Raw genomic sequence first — 20163 nt, 5'->3', positions numbered from 1 at the left:
TGCCGAAATCAAATTCTAGTTTGAAATCCATGACAGAGAGGTAGACACATACACTAATGGAAGCAGAGAGCATAGAATCAGCCCCACATGAGTCAGGAAGGCAGATGTAGCTAATGTAATTAGGAATTTCATTTATTTCAATATGTACTTTCTATCATTTTCAGCATCATCACATCCAGGATAAACTCAATGCTCCTGGACATTAAATAATTTCACGCAAGGAAAGAAATCAAGATGGTCTAAGCAAAAACCCAGAGTCCAAAGAATGCCCAGAGCATGTCTGCCTTTTTTATTTTCTTTCATTTTATGCTCTATCCACCCTTATGGATCCCCAAATATTTACTAGTATATTTATCTAATATGTGTTAATTCCAGCTCATGGTCCAGAATATGTTAAGTTTAACAAGACACCTTAATTGCTGGTTATTTTTGACAGATTACCTGTCAAAAAAAAAAAGGTGAGTGGACAGTGAGAGAGAGAGACAGAGAGAAAGGTCTTCCTTTGCCGTTGGTTCACCCTCCAATGGCCGCCCCGGTCGGCGCGCTATGGCCGGCGCACCGCGCTGATCCGAAGGCAGGAGCCAGGTGCTTCTCCTGGTCTCCCATTGGAGTGCAGGGCCCAAGCACTTGGGCCATCCTCCACTGCACTCCCTGGCCACAGCAGAGAGCTGGCCTGGAAGAGGGGCAACCGGGACAGAATCCGGCGCCCCGACCGGGACTAGAACCCAGTGTGCCGGTGCCGCAAGGCGGAGGATTAGCCTAGTGAGCCGCAGCGCCGGCCCTGACAGATACCTTTAAAAATAGCCTTAGACCCAGGCAACAGGAACATTTGCAAATAATCATATATACTGACTACTAAAGTTATTTTTACAAAAGGTCAAGAGTTGGTACATATCCAGGTTAGTCAATTTATAAAAATTTCACTTAACAATGAATTCATATTCTATAGGTTATAGCAAGTATGACAAGTTTTAGGTAGTAGGATACTAGTTGTATCCCACTCATTAGGAAAACCTAATGGATGAATTACCTCTCCCTGGATCTCTGAAAACTGAGGATTGCATGAAGTTCCCAAAAGAAAAGAAAAAACAAACATGAGTCTGAGATTTCTGAAACAGCAGTTTCTTTAGTCATTACTCCTTTAGGATTTTACACAAATTGTTCAAAATAAATCAACTAGAAACCTTCTCGATACACTAATTATAAATGAACATAAACTTCAAACAAACCATTCTAAATGGTTGGATAATAAGAGTTTCAACATTAAATCCGTCAGCATGGTACAAAAGCAGAATAGAAAAGGTATCCAGTGAGGAGTTCCCCCGGGTGTCCACCCCACTCTTGCTCCCTCCCCTCACACCTCAAACTGACCAGTGGCACCTGCTTCTTCCCTAGCCTTACAGATGTAGCTTAGCCTACAGATGTAAACACAGTCTCACTTCCCTCGTTCCCTCCTCCTAACATACAAATAGCAGCAGACTGCTTTGCACTTTAATTCCTACATATATATGGGCAACAGTTCTATTTTAGGACCTGGAGGGGTTTCCCACCATGTTTACAATTGTATAGTATTCCATGTACTTCTTTGTGTGTGTGTGTGTGTGTGTGTATGCACACTTGTGTGCGATGTATTAACAAGACCACAATGACAGACATTTAGTTTGCATCCAATCCTCTGTCAATATAAACAATGCTGCAGTGAAACCCTTGTACACTGAGTTGGGAGGGGGAAGCTGCTTCAAAAAGTTCGAGGAAAAGTGGGATTGCTTCATTATCATTTCCTATGGGTTAGCATCATCATGGTAAGGATTTAACAGGATTTCGATCACCTGTATATCAATTGAAACACTATTCAATCCTAAGGAACACCATTACAGGTAGTGCTTATAACACATTTAGGTTTCAAGTCAAGAACATAGTGAGGATGCTTCTCATTACCTGCAGCGGACCCTATTTGCATTCCACTGGATCCAGACCCATGCCTTCCAATTCACAATCCCCTACAAAATCTGTATTCATTCCATGAGGCCATAGCAAGACCTAGTTCACACTCTCCCTTGCTGGCACTAAGGCTTCTGGTGCTCCAAGTCCCAGCATCACCCTGATCCTATCCTCCCAGGAGGACTTGCAGAAGGTTGATACACATCACACACAGTTCCAGGGCCACAGCTGTTGATGTCTGACTGGCAGGATAAGGGGACAGCTCATTCTAGGTCAAAGAACATGGCTATAGCCATCACAAAATCTGATGTGACTGACACCCAACTCTCTAGGGACTGAGTGCACACAGCTTTGGAAGCCTACATCCACTTCAAAGTCACATATCCATCTGCACAAACTGATGGATTTGACAACTGTAGCACCTATGGACACTGCTGACACTGACTGCATTGAAGACATCAGAGCTGGGGCCAGCGCTGTGGCGCAGGGGGTTAAAGCCCTGGCCTGAAGCTCCGGTGTCCCACATGGCACCAGTTCGTGTCCCGGCTGCTCCTCTTCCCATCCGGCTCTCTGCTATGATCTGGGAAAGCAGTGGGGGGTGGCCCGAGTCCTTGGGCCCCTGCACCTGCATGGGAGACCCAGAAGAAGCTCCCGGATTCTGCCTTCGGATCAGCGCCTTCGGATCAGCGCAGCTCAGGCCATTGCGGCCATCTGTGGAGTGAACCAACGGATGGAAGATTTCTGTCTCTAGCTCTACCTCTCTCTGTAACTCTTTCAAATAAATAAAATAAATCTTTAAAAATAGCTTAAAAAAAAAAAAAGAGGAATCAGAGGTTACACTTCTGTGCTCTACTCATACCCTGCATTCCATCTGAGAATCCAATGAAAGCCACTCCTTGAAGAAGGAACTGTTATGCCAGATGTGCAGACTTCAATGTTGGGACAGAGTAAAAATAAAGAACAAAGGAAGCATAACATCTCCAAAACAAAACAGCTCTCAAGAATTAAATCTTGATTTGAAGCAACCTATGAAATGCCTGAAACAGAATTAACAACGATACCAAGGGAACGCAATGAGATACAAGAGAATACAGAGAGACAATTCACAATAAGAATGAGAAATTCACCAAATTCATTAAAAAGAACAAACCAAAAATTTTCAAACTGAAAACTTCAATGAAATAAAAATACAACTGAAGCTGCAACAACAGAACAAAGTCAAAGAATTCCTGATCTTGAGGACAAGACTTCTAAAACAACACAGGCAGACAAAAAGAACTGAAGAAGCCGACAAGACACATGGGACAGTAAGCAAACACATATTCACATTATAGGCATACCTGCAGGAAAGGGGCATTGAGAACACAGAACAGTTGAAAAATTCCCACATCTTGAAAGAGATATGGACATCCAGATACAGGAAGCTCAGAGGATCCCAACCAGACTCAACCAAAAAAGACCTTCTCCAAGGCATTTTATAGTTAAGGACAAGGAGAAAATCCTAAAGACAGAGAAAAACGTCAAGTTATGTACAAAGGAAAACCCAGTAGACTTCTTAGAAGAAAGCCCATAGGCCACAAGATGGTGGGATAATATATTCAAAGTCTTTAAAAAAATCTTGCAGCTAAGAATATTATCCAGAGAAGCTATTCTTTAGAAATTAAGGAGAAATAAAGTATTTTGCACACAAGCAAAAACTTAGAGAATTCATCACTATCAGATCACCACTACAAAAAATCCTAAAGGGATTCCTACATTAGAAATAACCATCATGAAAACACACAATAGAAAACTAACACAACAGACACACAAAACAGAAAGATAATTCAACCTTATCATGATAGGAAGGTACCAAAACACAAAGATAAATTATGAGAGGCAGAAAGAAACAGAAGGTATAAAACAATTAGTTAGCAACCACTAAAAGGACAATAGTTATTATTATTATTGATCTTGAAAATGCAAATGGATTAAATACCCCAGAAAAAAGAAATAGGTCAACAGAATGGATTTAACCTAACTACATGTTGCCTATAAGAAACTCAATACAGGGGCCAATGCCTCTGCCTAGTGGGTAAAGCCACTGCCTGCAGTACCAGCAACCCATATGGGCGCTGGTTCAAGTCCTAGCTGCTCCACTTCCAATCCAGCTCTCTACTATGGCCTGGGAAAGCAGAGAAAGATGGCTCAAGTACTTGCGCCCCTGCACCCACATGGGAGACCGGGAAGAAGCTCCAGGCTCCTGGCTTCAGATCAGCCCAGCTCCGGCCATTGCAGCCATTTGGGGAGTGAACAAGCAGATAGAAAATCTCTTTCTCTGCTTCTGCCTCTAAGTAACTCTGCCTTTCAAATAAATAAATAAATAGGGGAGGGGAGGGGAAAGAAACTCGACACAGAGGTAAAGACACACATTAGCTAAAAGTGAAAAATTAGAAAAAAGTACATTCTATGGAAATGGAAATCAAAACTGAGCAGCAGTAGTTACGCTCGTATCAGTTAAAAAAAGACTTTAAATAAAAAAAAAAAAAAGGAGACAAAGAAGGGGCCGGCATTGTGGTGCAGTGACTGAAGCTGCCAGCTGTGATGCCGGCATCCTGTGTGAGCTTGAGTCCCAACAGCTCCACTTCTGCTCTAGCTCCTTGCTAAAGTGCCTGGGGAAAGCAGCAGCAGATGGCCCAAGTGTCTGGATCCCTGTCACCCTTGTGGGAGACTGGGAAGAAGCTCCTGGTTCCTGGCTTCAGCCTGGCCCAGCCCTGCCTGGTGTGGCTCTCTAGGGAGTGAACCAGTGGATGGAAGCTAGTGCGCGTTCTCTCGCTCTCTGTCAGACTCTTTCAAATAAGTAAATAAATCTTTAAAAAGAGAGACAGAGAGACAAAGAAGGGCATTCCATATTGATTAAGGAATGGATTCAGCAAGACATAACAGTCACAAATATACATGCAACCAACACAATAGCAGCCAAATATATAAATCAGATATTATTAGACCTATAGGCAGAGAAAGATTCCAATACAATAAAAGTTATCAATGGACACTTCATCCTGACACAAAATCAACAGTTAAATCAGAGTTGAACCATAGCAAGAATGAGGAATCTTTTTTCTGCCAATAACCATGTGGATACTTTAACATTATTCATGGGCCACACAAAATTATCAACTTAAAAATTAGCCTGCTATAGGTTTATTGAATTTCAAGTTCTGCCTGTTGTGGCCTTGGAAGGACCAGACCAAATGATTTCACAGGACTTTTAACAGCAGGATGTTCCCTGGACCTAACAACAATAACAGGACATTTCATCTAAGCTACGGAATATACGTTCTTCCCAATGGCACAAGGAACATTTTCTAGAAGAGATCTTGTATTAGGCCACAAATCAGGTCTCAGTGGGTTAAAAAGAAATTGAAATCTTAACTATGTATCTTCTAAGACCATAAATGAATAAAACTAGAAATGAACAAAAGAAAACTTAGAAACACAAGAAAAGTAACATGTTCCTGAATAATCAATGGATCATTGAAGAAATTAAAAATGAACTCACAAAATGTCTTGAAACAAATGAAAATGGTAATAATACAATATATCGAAATCTGGAACAGTAGTATTAAGAAAGTTTATAGCAGTAAACACATGCATTAAAATATAGAAATATCTCAAACAATGTAACCATGTATCTCAAGGATTTAGAAAAGACCAAACTAGGGCCAGCATTGTGGCTTAATGAGTTAAGCTACAGCCTGCAACAACAGCACCCTATATGAGCACTGGTTTGTGTCCTAGTTGCTTCACTTCTGATCCAGCTCCCTGTTAATAGTTTAGGAAAGCAGCAGCAGATGGCCGGAGCCCTTAGGTCCTTGCCACCCAACACAGGAGATCCAAATGAAGCTCCTGGCTTCAGAGTGGCTCAGCCCTGGCCAGTGTGGTCATTTGGGGAGTGAACCTGTGGATGGAAGATTTCCATCTTTTCCCCCCTCTGTGACTCTGCCTTTTAAAAACAAACAAAACCCAACCCCAAATTAGCAGGTGGCAAGAAATGATCAAAGCAGAAATCAATGAATTGAAAAAAAAATAGATCAACAAATGAAAAGGTAGCTTTTTGACAACAAAATAGACCAATCTTTAACCACACTAACAAAAAAAGGAAAACTCAAAATTAGAGATGAAAAAGGAGACATTACAGCCAACTCCACAGAAATATAATTACTATGAACAACAATCTGGAAAACCTCAAAGAAATGGATAAATTCCTGGATACATATAACCCACCAAGATTAAATACACAGAAAATCTACACAGGCTTTTAACAAGTATTGAGCTTGAACCAGTAATTAAAAATCTTTCATCGGGGCCAGCACTGTGGCATAAAGGGTAAAGCAGCCACCTGAAGTGCCGGCATCCCATATGGGCACCAGCTGGAGCACCAACTGCTCCACTTCCAATTCAGCTCTCTGCTATGGCCTGGGAAAGCAGTAGAAGATGGCCCAAGTCCTCGGGCCTCTACACCCTCATGAAAGATCTGGAGGAGGCTCCAGGCTCCTGGCTTCAGGTCAGCACAGCTCCGGCCATTGCAGCCAATTGGGGAGGGAACCAGCGGATGGAAGACCTCCCTCTCTCTCTCTTTCTCTCTGCCTCTCCTTCTCTGTGTAACTCTTTCAAATAAATAAATAAATCTTTTAAAAAAAGTCTTACATCAAAGAAATGTCCAGGACCTGATAGCTTAACAAAACTTTTTTTTTTTTTTTTTTTTTTTTTGACAGGCAGAGTGGACAGTGAGAGAGAGACAGAGAGAGAAAGGTCTTCCTTTGCCGTTGGTTCACCCTCCAATGGCCGCTGCTGCAGCCGGTGCACCGCGCTGATCCAATGGCAGGAGCCAGGAGCCAGGTGCTTTTCCTGGTCTCCCGTGGGGTGCAGGGCCCAAGCACCTGGGCCATCCTCCACTGCACTCCCTGGCCATAGCAGAGAGCTGGCCTGGAAGAGGGGCAACCGGGACAGAATCCGGCGCCCCAACCGGGACTAGAACCCAGTGTGCCGGCGCCGCAAGGTGGAGGATTAGCCTATTGAGCCACGGCGCCGGCCTGCTTAACAAAACTTTTAAAGAACCACCAACTCCAATATTTTCCAAACTATTCCAAAATGATGAAAAGGATGGAATTCTGCCAAATTTTTTGAGCTAGCATTACTGTGATAACAAAATCAAAGTCACAACACAAAAAGAGAACCACAGATCAATATCCTTGATGAACAGATGCAAAAATCCTCAACAAAATACTAGCAAAATTAATCCAACACTCCATAAAAAAGATCATGCATTACAATCAAGTGGGATTTAACATTGGGATGCAAGGTGGTTCAACATTCACAAATCAATTATGTCATAAATCACATCAATAGAATGAAGAAAAAAATCCATATGACCAGTGTATGACATTGTCGGGTAGAGGGTTAAGTCACTGTCTCTAATGCCAGGATCCCATATGGCCATTGGTTTGAGTTCTGGCTGCTCCACTTCTAATCCAGCTCCATACTAATGTGCTTGGGAAAACAGCGGAAGCTGGTAAGACCCAAAACTATGAAACGAGGAGATGAAAACATGGGAGCAGCAGTCCGAGGCTCTGGTGAGGACAGTGCCAAAAGCACAGCAACAAAGGCAAGCTAGGTAAGAGGGATCACAAGCCAAGTTTCTGTACAGCAAAGAACACGAGCAACAGAGAAGAGATCCCTGACAAAATGGGAGAAAATGGCACCAATCTATTTATCTGACAAAGGATTAATACCCGGAATATATCAGAAACTCAAAAAACTCAACTAAAAGCAACCAACCCAGTTAAAATATGGACAAAAGACCTGGATAAACAGTTCTCAAAAGAAGTACAGATACATTTAAAAAAAATTCAATATCACTAGCCCTCAAGGAAATGTAAATCAAAACCACAATGAGACACCTTTTCACTCCTGTTAGAATGGCCATTATCAAAGACAGTAACAGATGCTGGTGACAATGTGGAAAAGGGGAACTCTTCTACACAGCTATTAGGAATGCAAATTAGTACAGCCACTACAGAAAACAACATAGTTCTCAAAAAACTAGAAACAGAACTGCCATATGCTCCAGCTTCTCACTGCTGGGTACTCAAAAGCATGTTTACTGCACACTGTTCACAGTAGCCAAGATATGGAACCAACCAAAGTGTCCGTCATCCAATGAATGGATAAAGAAAAAGTGGTACATTCACATAATGGAATACCACTCAGTCATTAAAAGAGTGATATTCTGTCATTTGCAACAAAATGTATGGAACTGGAAGACATCATGTTAAGTGAAATAAGCCAGACTCAGCAAGAAAAACCTCCAAGTTCTCCCATAAGTAGGAGATTAAAAAAAAAAAAAAAAAAAAAAAAACGCTCACTCTGAACACAGAATAGTGACAACTAGGGTCCGGGAAGGGTTGAGGGATTGGGGGATGGAGGGATGGAGGGAGATGGGACACTGGGAACCAGATCTGAGATGGAAGGAGGAAGTTGCTGGTGTTACACAGCACAGTGAGGACACTGCAGTGCACAAAAACCTGGTCTATATTGCAGGAACAAATGAAAGAAGCTCCAAGCCTCCAATCATAAAGGAGTGTCAAAGAAAGGGAAATGCTGAGTATCTTGTTTTACACCACGCACACGTATTGAAATATCACACTGTAGTCCGTAAAATGTACAATCATCACTAAAAACATTAAAGGTAATAAAAATGAGTCATTTAGAATCATTCCTTGCTATTTGCAGAGGACTAGTTCTAGGACCTGCTGCCCCCTGCAACAGCGCTCCAAAACTGTCAGGTGCTTGAGACCCTCACCTAAACGGCACAGTATTTGCATATCACTCTGTACATCTGCTCATATACTTTCCAACATCCCTCGGATGACTTATAACGCCTCATAGGATATAAATGCTATGTAAAGAGTTTTTATATTGTGTAGGCAATAATGACTAGGAAAAAAGTCTAAACATGTTCGGTACATCTGCAAGACTTTTTTTTTCCAAGTATTTCCCACTGCAGGTGGCCTGGATCTACAGATGTGGAATCTAGAGATGGGGGAAAATAAAACTGTCCTTAAAATTCTGTTAAATGGGAAAAGCTGTATTAACAATAAATCCCAGCCAACAAAATTTATCTTCTCTTACTTTTCTTTCCTCTAACAAATACTAGTAACTTTTAGGTATAATGTTCTTATTCATCATAAATTTCCAATCAGTGCAACAATAATTCACTATTAATCTGATCTTAAGTTCTTTTTCTGATAAAATACAAAGAAAAAGTTTAGACAGAAATATGGATGCTAGCCAAAAAAAAGTTGTTTTGTAACCCCAGTAATAACAGGATCTAATAAACCTTATTTTAACTGGTAGGTTAAAAGAAATGAACTCTAAGCCCTTTCCAATCATTTTCACTGGTATCAGTAAGTATGAGGAATTCTGGTGTGCAGAATCTTGTGACACTTGAGAAATTAAAGTTGAAAGGGAAAGAGGTTTAAAACTGACAGAAGCAGGTACAAACTTACCTTGTTGCTGCCTAGACTGTATGATGGAATAAGATCTTGTCGACTTCCAGAGAGCTGGAGGAGAAACAGAGGGAGATTAGGGCTTTACGTATAAAAGCGCATACACACATGGCCCAGCAAGTGCAAGGTTTTGAAAACCAAATCAGCAGAAGTTAAAGTTGCACAGCAGCAGAGAGGTTGTCAAGACCGAGGCTGTAGACCAGTGGCCTTTGTTAAATTAAAAACACTGGACTGGGTTTGTATCAGATCTGGATAGCCTGTCTACGCCAAGCCAAGAACTGGCTGCAATTAGAGATGGTCCATCTACTGATCCCCTTCTGTTTAAAGGACACCAGGTTACTCGTTATCCTACCATGGCCTGAACTTACATCTCCTATCTCTGAGTATTAGAGCAAATATAAATTTGCAATATATTTAAATTATAGGTTCCCAAATACCAAGTCTCTACATTTATTGGTATATTATTTTATTTTAATTATTTTTTTATTTTTGACAGAGTTATAGACAGTGAGAGAGAGAGACAGAGAGAAAGATCTTCCTTCTGTTGGTTCACTCCTCAAATGGCCACGACGGCTGGCGCCACACTGGGACGAAGCCAGGAGCCAGGTGCCTCCTTCTGGTCTCCCATGCGGGTGCAGGGGCCCAAGCACTTGGGCCATCCTCCACTGCACTCCCGGGCCACAGTAGAGAGTTGGACTGGAAGAGGAGCAACCGGGACTAGAACTCGGTGCCCATATGGGATGCCGGCACCACAGGTGGAGGATTAGCCAAGTGAGCCACAGTGCCTGCCCCTATCAGTATATTTTTAAATGTTATTTTCTAAAGGAATGAGAAGATATTTACCTTGAATTAATGTGGTATTTCTGAGTATCTGGGAATGGTCCCAGTCATCCAGTGTGAGGTCACTAGTGAGGTCATTCAACAGTGATTTGGGGCCACATGGGCTATCAGGGAAAAACCCTTCCTGTCACTCTCCCCTTGAACGCTAAGGCTAATGGAGCTGCTCTTTGATATACATCCTTGTGTTGTGTCTTGTCTTGGTATGGAGTTAACACAAACGCAGTAATGTCATATTGACATCTCTATCAAAAATGAGGAAAGAAGAGATAAACCAAGGGGCCATGAGCACTTTTGCAAAGAATCCATTTCACATTTAATACGCACATGAATTACATCTATGTTTTAAGAAAACAACACATTTTAAGCCACCATTATGATACAAATCTAACATTTAATTCATTTATACTCCCCTGATGGCCTATAAGCAATGAATTTCTAAACCTAGTCCAGACTTCTTAACTGAAACATAATTCATTTAAGTCCAGAAAACACCTGCCTGGCTTTGGTTCAGTCCCACAAGCCTTCACTGAACACCTACAGTTTGTGCCAGGCAGTGGGGATAGGAAGACAAATGAGAAGCATCTCGAAGTTACTAGTGATGCTTCCCTGGTAGTATCAGGGGCAGCAGCAGAGGTATGCACAGATGCTGCGGGGTACGAACAGGCCACTTAAATCAGTCCAGGGCAGGAAGTGACGGCTGAGGTAAGATTTAAAAGGTACAGGGCATGCATGATCCAAGGACAAAGCAGTGAAAGGCTATTGTGGGCACAGTGTAGAAAGGGGAGTCCATGTACTCACTCTGTTCACATTTGGAGAACTAATACTCCTCCTATTCAGCTTCCCTTTTCCTGTTAACTGCTCCTTGACTGCAACTTCCTGTGCATCAGAAAACACATTTAAGAGACACATCCCAAAGGCAACCCTATCTCAAGGAAGCTTTGATCTCCCACTAATAGATGGACAAATGGCTAAAGTCACTCCGGATTACTCAAAGTTAATTACAGTACACCCTCCTGAACAAGGATGAAGAATGTCCAGCCCACAGGCCATGTAAGGCCTGCCAAATCATTTGGCTTGGCCCTGCCAAGGCAACCACAGGCGGGACTTGAAATTCAGTATGTCTACAGCAGGCTCATTTTTTAAGTTGATAATTTTGCATGCCCCCGGATGACATCACAAATACCCAAATGGCCCTTGGCAGAAAAAAGGCTCCCACCCCTGCGTTGGAAGTTCAGATGCAACAATATCGTGAACTGCGGAAGTCAAACCCAGATCAGGCTGGCTGAGGACGACCACTACCCACTCTATTTGCTCTTGGCTAACCTGGCGAAGACGATCTAAAGTCAGGAGGTTCTCCACAGCCAGCACGCTTCTGAGATATTTTTCAATATATGCCTCCGAGTCCGCAGAGGCAGGGTTTTCAACATTAGCTGCCATCCTGGCCAGCGCTTCTCGCTCCTCCACTCCCTGCGCATCCTGAAGAATGGAAAGTTGTATATGAAAACAAAGCACTCTGCAGAGGAAAACACCATAAAAGCTTCTGAATCTGCGCACACACACACACACACACACACAGTTCTGAACAAATAGAATCGATTCCACAGTCTCATTTTAAAATCAGCCTTTGGAACTCAAAATCCATGTACTTCCATTGCAAACTAAAACCAAACCAACATGAAAAAGAAACAATTACTGGCTAGAAAGGATTCTGTAGGCTAGCCAAAACTATAACCCTGGGACAGCAATGTTTTAGGAACCTATCACCCCGGGAACTCCTGGGAAGCAAGAGGGAGGGCAGAGAAGCTGGGTTAGTAGCTTCACGGGGGTGGGATCCCAACACCCTAGCAGGAAGCAGACTCAGGACGGAAATCAGGGGGAAGAAGGGCTAGGCTTCAGCCCTTGCTCCTCAGCAGCCTCCCGGGGTTCCATCTGCAGAATGAGACAGCTTCTACCACTGCTCTTGAGCCGCAGCTCTGGAGCCAAACGAGAAGTACAGGGTCAGCTCTCATTCCCTGTGTGTCTTGTACGGTTCATCCCTGCTCCTTCCATCATGAGCTGGCTCATATATAAATGGGATATTCACAAGTCCAGGAGGCATTTTATTGATGTATTTAATTATTTCAAGCAGATTAACAATTTATTCTCAGGGAAAGGCAGATTCTTTATTTACCAGTGAAATTCTCATAAAAATAGAAAAATTGCAAAACACATCCATATGCCAGGGCATCTTAAATGCCATCGAATATATAAGACAAAACAAATTTATAAGGGAAAAAATAACTGCCAATTAATTTGAAGATACTACTCATTATGGACACATTCCGACTTGAAACATACTTACAAATTTTTAACTCAATCTTAGAATAGATAAAATATGAGAGGATTTACAAGATGGCTTAAGTTTTCAAAAATTTTTGTCTCCTATAGTAATTCATTTGAGTCTTGCAATACCCGAGGAAGAAAAGCAGCATTCTCACTTCTGAGATGACCAAGGAAGGAGGGCACAGGATTAACAAAGGAAGCAAGAAGAGAACGCAGGTCTCCCTGCTCCTGGCAGAGAACTCTTCTCACCGCACAGCACAGAACACTTCTAGTGTCTGCAGGGAACACACGTTATCCTGATTTTGTAAGGAGACACATAAACGGCCTCTTGCTGCTCTGGCCTGAGACTGGGTCCCTTTGCCACTTCCCTCCTGGCTTCTGCGGTATGAGCACACAAGGAACTCAGGGCTTTTGTGACGAAGCCTGGCTGCTGAAGGGAGTCTCTACGTCGTTATTAAGTCTGGTCTTACACAGTAAGCTTTACGTTTCTCTTTTCCCTTTTCTTTCTCATCAGGATCTGCTCATGCAAAAATAATTATTTGTCAACTTACAGGCTTAGCTGATTAATAAAGGTCCCAATCATAGGAGGATATGTTTATCTTTAAGCTAATTCCCCCACATTTTTCCCATTTAACACACTATCATCTCAAAATGAAAGTACTTGTAAAAGAGAAAACAAAACTGCAAGTGGGACAGAAGGAGAGGTGGAGGGAGATGAGGAAAGACGGTAAATAGCAGTCACTGTTTCTCAACTTGAAGCCACTCACAGACTTCAAACATGCAACAGCATACAGACTGTGCAGACCCAAAGTGCAAACACCAAATCGCTAGAAACACATACTTCTGTTTTAAGCCTTGAAACAACAATGAATGAAGTGAGTGAAGCCATCTAGAACAGGGGCAGGTTAGGCTGCAGCTTGGGAGGCCCCCATCCCCTATCAGAGTGCTGGTTCAAGTCCTGGCTGCTCCGCTTCTGATCCAGCTTCTTACCAACGCGCCTGGAAGTGGATGACGGCCCAAGTGTCTGGGCCACCCTGGAGAATGGGATGGAGTTTCTGGCTCCTGGCTTTGGCCTGGGCCAGCCCTGGCTGCTCCAGCCATTTGGGGAGTGAACCAGTAGACGGACCTCTCACTTTCTGTCTCTCCCTCCCTCTCTCCCTTACACTCTGCCTTTCAAATAAATACAATATTGTTACCGCCTGCCTGTCTTCTTCTCTCAGTAAAAAGGTGTTGATAAGCTTTTCAAAAGACAAGTTCTTCTTCACCAAAACTTTTAAAGCCACAAGTACATTTTACTATAAATTACCATTGGAAATTCCTGTAAAAGTCGATAGCATTTCCCTAAATATACATTCTCTTTTCCCTAAATATACATTCTCTTTTAATACATATTTCTTGGGTAGGTGGCTTTTCAAGGAGCTAGATCTTTTTTAAGGGTTTATTTTTGGTAAATCAAGTTGCATATGATCCCTCACCTCTGGAATATTGGAGACGATTTCAAAAGTCACTCCACAGCCAGGAATAGAACTTCGATGAGACATCTTTTTTAGGAGACTCTGAGCAAAACCCTAGAGGGGGAAAAAAAATAGAAGATTTGGTTTCCTGCCTTTACTGAGCTTACAGTAACAAAGGGACAGCAAAAAGGATGCGGCATTCATTCCAACCAAAAGAAAACAGCCTATTTCCAATAAAGGAAACTGAGATCCAAACCACCCAATACAATTTCCTAGCTTCGTCCTGGGGCACAAAACCATTCTGGAGACCCACATTGTATGCCATGTCCTAACCTCAGTTCGTAATAAGCACAGACTCGAGTCTAGAAACTGGCACCAGGCATTTGGCTCAGCTCTGCCTGCATGCTACAGAAATAAGACTGTTGACTTCCACACAGTAAAATGACCTTCTAACTAGGATGTAAGCAAGCAGTGGTGATGCTCACTTTTCTTCTCCTCAGCACGATGGACATCTTGTACCATGAATATTGACAAGTTCAGGCATTAAATTCTTGACCAAAGCAGGATCATTATGAAGAATGATTTAAGAGTGCCTGGTCATTGTTTATGCTGACTGCGCTCTTTGCACAGTTAAGAATTGAACTGCTGAATTAATGCAGAGATGACTCATTTGAAGATGCTGCTAAGACTGAACATCCTGTGGAGGTTGAAAAGAGCAGTGATGAGGGTGGAATACAACTGGTGAATAAAGATAAGGAAAAGGGAGAAGAGGACATGGGTACTAGCTTTTTTCTCATCCAAAAAACAAAGCAGAAATAGGCCGGCGCTGCGGCTCACTAGGCTAATCCTCCGCCTGTGGCGCTGGCACACCGGGTTCTAGTCCCGGTCGGGGCGCCGGATTCTGTCCCGGTTGCCCCTCTTCCAGGCCAGCTCTCTGCTGTGGCCAGGGAGTGCAGTGGAGGATGGCCCAGGTGCTTGGGCCCTGCACCCCATGGGAGACCAGGAAAAGCACCTGGCTCCTGGCTCCTGCCATCGGATCAGCGCGGTGCGCCGGCCGCATCGCGCTGGCCGCGGCGGCCATTGGAGGGTGAACCAGCGGCAAAGGAAGACCTTTCTCTCTGTCTCTCTCTCTCTCACTGTCCACTCTGCCTGTCAAAAAAAAAAAAAAAAAAAAAAAAAAAAAGGCAGAAATATTTGAAAATTGCCTAAGAGAAAAATATATATTACATATTGAAAATATACATTACCCATTTATTGTTTAAACACTCAAAGAGTTCTTAAAAATTTGGCCTCTGGGCCAGTGTTATGGCATGGGTTAGGCTTGTAACACTGGCATCCCATACAGGGGTGCTGGTATGAGACCCAGCTGCTCCACCTCTAATCCAGCTTCCTGCAATGTGCCTGGGAAGGCAGCAGAAGATGGTCCATGTACTTGGGTCCCTGCCACCCTTGTGAGACCCAGATGGAGTTCTCAGCTGCTGGCTCCTGGCCTTGGCTTGGCCCATCCCTGGCTGTTGTGGCCATTTGGGTTGTGAACCAGTGGTTGGAAGATCTGTCTGTCTCTCCCTGTCTCTGTAACTCTGCCTTTTAAATAAACAACTCTTTAAAAAAAAGAAAAAGTATTAAAAATTTTGGCTTCAAAAACAGTTATTTTCATAAACCTAATAATTTATTTCATATTCAATGATCTTCAGTTAATTTGTACAAATATGTTAAAATCTCACAGTGCAAAGAGATGACTGATTTCACTCCTTTTCCCTCCATGTTAGCCCCACGGTGCAGAGCCACGGTTTTCTCACGAGCAGTGAAGGGCAGCATGGAGGCTACTGCCAGCTTAATTTTTGTTTCATATTTGAGTGGAAATAATGAAGCTGATTAGGCTGGCGCCGCGGCTCACTAGGCTAATCCTCCGCCTACAGCACTGGCACCTCGTGTTCTAGTCCTGGTTAGGGCACCGGATTCTGTCCCGGTTGTCCCTCTTCCAGGCCAGCTCTCTGCTGTGGCCCGGGAGTGCAGTGGAGGATGGCCCAAGTGCTTGGGCCCTGCACCCCATGGGAGACCAGGATAAGTACCTGGCTCCTGGCTTCGGATCAGCGCTGTGCACCGCCTGCAGCACGCTGGCCGCAGCGGCCATTTGGGGGGTGAACCAACGGAAAAGGAAGACCTTTCTCTCTGTCTCTCTTACTGTCCACTCTGCCTGTCAAAAATAAAAATAAAAATAAATTAAAAAAAAATAATGAAGCTGATTAGCCTCCATTAGGGTCATGTGGAAAGCCCTGTCCTTGCCATAAAGAAGAATAAAACTGAGAGGGAAAATGGCAGGCCTACAAATACTTCCAAGTCATTTCAACCAGGGTGACAAAGTGGCAACTCGTCCCTGAAAGGAAAAAAGCCCAAGAAGCAAAAGCTTGGTAGTTCGGGGCTCCACAGTTGAGTACTGGAGGGCTGGGGTTGTGCCGCGCTTCTCGGGGCCCGGAAGAAATGGAGAAGCATTCTCCAAAATGCCCCCCAGTTTTCAAGAGCAGCCTGTCTCTTCCAATCCCTTACAGACTTACGAGAAAAGGGAGATGGACAGCGAATGGGAGACACCCCATATACATCTATGGCTAGCCCTGTGACCTGGACTTTATTGATGTCGGATTGCCACGCTAAAGAGCTGCAATTTTAACAGCATTACCGCCAGTCTTCATTTCAAAGATTGATATCAGTGTGACATTTAGAACGAAGATTAATTTTTAGGGGTGGAGATTACATCTAGCAGTCCGTCAACCATGACTGTGCTCTTTTAAATGAAAAGATTTACTTTTATCTGCCCTGGCTTTAGTCAGTGTGTTGAGAATGCCTCAAAAAAGGGGAGGGCCAGACAGTGAAAAGGGATCCCCAGAATCAATCTCCCAAATCCTGCTATTTGCCAGGAAAGAGTTTAAATTCGCACTCAGAAGTTTCCCACTAAACCACTTTATGTGGCAAAGGGTCCTTCATAACCCAGCCACAACGACACTGACAGCCACGTTCCTCGGCAAACAGCGTGCGTCCTGTCACACCGCGCTGGCCCTGGTGCCAGGCCTGCCCCACCCTTCCTTCCACGCCTCCTCTGCACTGTGCTCCTCTCCTCCTCCCTGAAGCCTCGGCAGTCTGAATCCTTCATTCCCTCAACCGTCGTCTCCCACACGCGGCGAGCGCCTGCGCCACGGCACCCATCGCGACACAGCAGGGGCCTGCCTGGGATGCATGCTTGCCCGCACACCTGGGAAGGACCGGGCCTATTCCTCAGTGGTCTCTGTATCCCAAAGCCAAGTGTGAGAAGCAGAGACTGGAAGGCAGCCCCACACTACGAACTGACAGCTGACCTGCCAGGAACTGCCTGGCAACAACAAAACACTGGACTCTCCCTGACAGGTCTCCGTGGCACCCACAAGAACGACCACAACTTGGGAATCTGCCCGAAGAGAGATTCAGCCTAAAATTTTAATGCAGTCTAGGAGAAGCTGGGAAGATGCAGTTGGATTACAGGACAGTAAACAGGCAGCTGAACAGGCAGCTGGGAAAGCAAAGCCCAGGGCTTCATGGACCCTGCTCGGACCCAGGCAGAACCATCTCTCCAAGGCCCTGCCCTTGTTAGGCCTGTGGGTAAAGTCATGTCATCAACTAGGATTAAAGCCTCACCTGCCGGCCATGCACGTTGACACAAATCCTTTTGCGTAGCACCAGCTGCATGTCAGCAGGATGGCTGAGCTGGACGGTCACGCGCACGATCAGGAACACTCGCTCGTCCCCAGGAGTACCCTTACTGAGCTGGGGGCAGCTGTGCACTGCTGAGTCCCAGGAGGCTTCTGCTCTCACCTACGGAGAAGACAGACAGGAAACATGTTCTCCTTCTCCAATGAGGCAAAACTCTCCCCCAAGGAATCCACTGTGGCTTTGGCTGAGGGGCACAAGTAAGGCTGTCTCATAAGAACTGCCCTGAGAAAGAAGACGGGGTGTGAGCAGGTGGCCTTATACACCTCTGTCCAGGTAGTGCACAGCATGACGTTCTTGCTACCTGGCTGGTCTGCAAAATTATTCTACTTTTAAAAATGCCTGGCCGACGCCGCGGCTCACTAGGCTAATCCTCCACCTATGACGCCGGCACACCGGGTTCTAGTCCCGGTTAGGGCGCCGGACTCTGTCCCGGTTGCTCCTCTTCCAGTCCAGCTCTCTGCTATAGCCCAGGAGTACAATGGAGGATGGCCCAAGTGCTTGGGCCCTGCACCCGCATGGGAGACCAGGAGAAGCACCTGGCTCCTGGCTTCGGATCAGCGCAGTGCGTCGGCCGCAGCGCGCCAGCTACAGCGGCCATTGGGGGGGTGAACCAACGGAAAAGGAAGACCTTTCTCTCTGTCTCTCTCACTGTCCACTCTGTCAAAAAGAAATGCTCAAACATCAAGAAAAGTTGCAAAATTCTATCCCAGTGGGTTCCTGTATAGCTTTCATAAAGATTCATCAACTTGTAACACTTGGTCACTTTGGCTTCTTTCTCCTGGCGCATGCGCACCTATTATTCCTGAACCACTTTCAGGAGAGGGCGGACAACTATCACCTCCAGGAACCTGAACATACACAACAACGCTATTACTTATTAGAGTTCACTCTTGAGCGTCTCAATTTTTCCAAGAAAAACAAACTGCATTTGGTTGTCATGTCCTTCCAGCTTAATTTCCAACAGTTCTTCAGCCTTTCTCTGTCAATCTTGAAACTCTGACAAAGGGGAAGGGTAAAGGCACCTCATTGAGTGTGCCTAAATCCTCATTATTAGATTTAAGTTTTAGATCTAAGGTAGGAATAGCTCTAAGTGATGACACACCCGCAAAGCATCACGTCAGCTTTCCTTCCAGAATATGTTTTGTGGCTTAATTTTTCAAACATAATCAAAATTAGAGAATAAATCCACAAGATCGAACACTCAGAATCAGCCATTAAAATCACAACCTTGATTTCACCTACTCTTTAGTTTCTTTTTAAACAAGTCTTTAGGATAAAGAATTCCAAAGCAAATCCCAGACATTGTGTACTTTGGCGGTATCCACTTCCATCTCAGGGATTAAGGATCACAGAATCCAGCTCCTGATCCCTGATGATCTGAACTACTCATCCCACTCAGATCCTTTACCAAGACAGGAAGCAGAACAGTGAATGGACACAATCTAATATTTAAGTTCCATCCTTTCTGGAAGTCATAATGAAAGGTTTTATGTATTTTGAGAAATGTACGCACTCAAATAATTATCTTGCTGATGATTTTAAAAGGCTCATGAAAAGGCTAGGGAAACTACTTTTTACCTGATCTCCCCAAGTTCTGTTTTTCTTACCTCCCCATCATACTGTTTTACAATCTGAAGTTCAAAAAACTCTTCCTCTTCTTCCCCGGTCAAGGTAGCATCCCATCCACCAGCTTCTGGGTCATCAAGATTATCCTGAGAGCTGAAATCATCAGCTAAAAGTGAAGACATTCCATTAAATACTGAGATCATTTTAAAGGATAACCCCTACCAGCTAAATTTCAATGTGCTTATTATTAAAATTCTTCTGCTTCAAATTTCATGTGCTTTTTGCTCTGAAATCTTACACAACCTTGATGACGACTATTCAATAGCTCACAGATCTTACAGAGAAAGTACCTCAAGAAATCATCTTATCCAATCTGCTATCGTCATGCCTTATTTTACCTGGAAGACGAATGAAACGAGGATACCAAAGAGGTTACCCAGGATCTGTGCATAAACACTAATGATAGGCTTATACCTCAACTCTCTACATTTTAGTGCGCTGAAGAAGTGATATGTAAGTGGCAGGAGTTCCAGTTATCTGACAGTTAAGTTCAAGAAAAAGATCAATTGGCTACAGGAGCAGGAAACTTAAGGGTCACACCAGAGCCTTGTGGTTATTCGGCTCTCAGCTCCCCACCATCTTAAGCTAGTGAGTGGATATCAGTGGTAGGTGGGCTTGGAACGTACACAATGTGAACAGGTCCTGACCGAATCTCCCAACATCCAGGTTTACACGTCTTCTTTGCACTC

The 20163-nt window shown here is 43.9% G+C and overlaps 1 protein-coding gene across 2 annotated transcripts in view; it reads right to left on the bottom strand.

Annotated features, from left to right (window-relative positions):
* Positions 1–20163, bottom strand: part of KIF13B (kinesin family member 13B) — a 216976-nt gene that overhangs the window by 34312 nt on the left and 162501 nt on the right. The window contains exons 30-36 of one of the 2 annotated variants that reach the window (XM_051842522.2): positions 19456–19580; positions 17774–17950; positions 14129–14221; positions 11655–11807; positions 11130–11207; positions 9492–9545; positions 1031–1051 (exon numbers count right to left, since the gene is read on the bottom strand). In XM_051842522.2, the coding sequence (XP_051698482.2) occupies positions 1031–1051; positions 9492–9545; positions 11130–11207; positions 11655–11807; positions 14129–14221; positions 17774–17950; positions 19456–19580 (701 nt within the window). The remainder of the gene's footprint in view (positions 1–1030; positions 1052–9491; positions 9546–11129; positions 11208–11654; positions 11808–14128; positions 14222–17773; positions 17951–19455; positions 19581–20163) is intronic. The other variant, XM_051842523.2, reaches the window with a different exon arrangement.

The sequence above is a fragment of the Oryctolagus cuniculus genome, chromosome 2 (assembly GCF_964237555.1).
Source record: "Oryctolagus cuniculus chromosome 2, mOryCun1.1, whole genome shotgun sequence".
Lineage (NCBI taxonomy): Eukaryota > Metazoa > Chordata > Mammalia > Lagomorpha > Leporidae > Oryctolagus > Oryctolagus cuniculus.
This window is presented reverse-complemented; position numbering and strand designations above follow the sequence as displayed.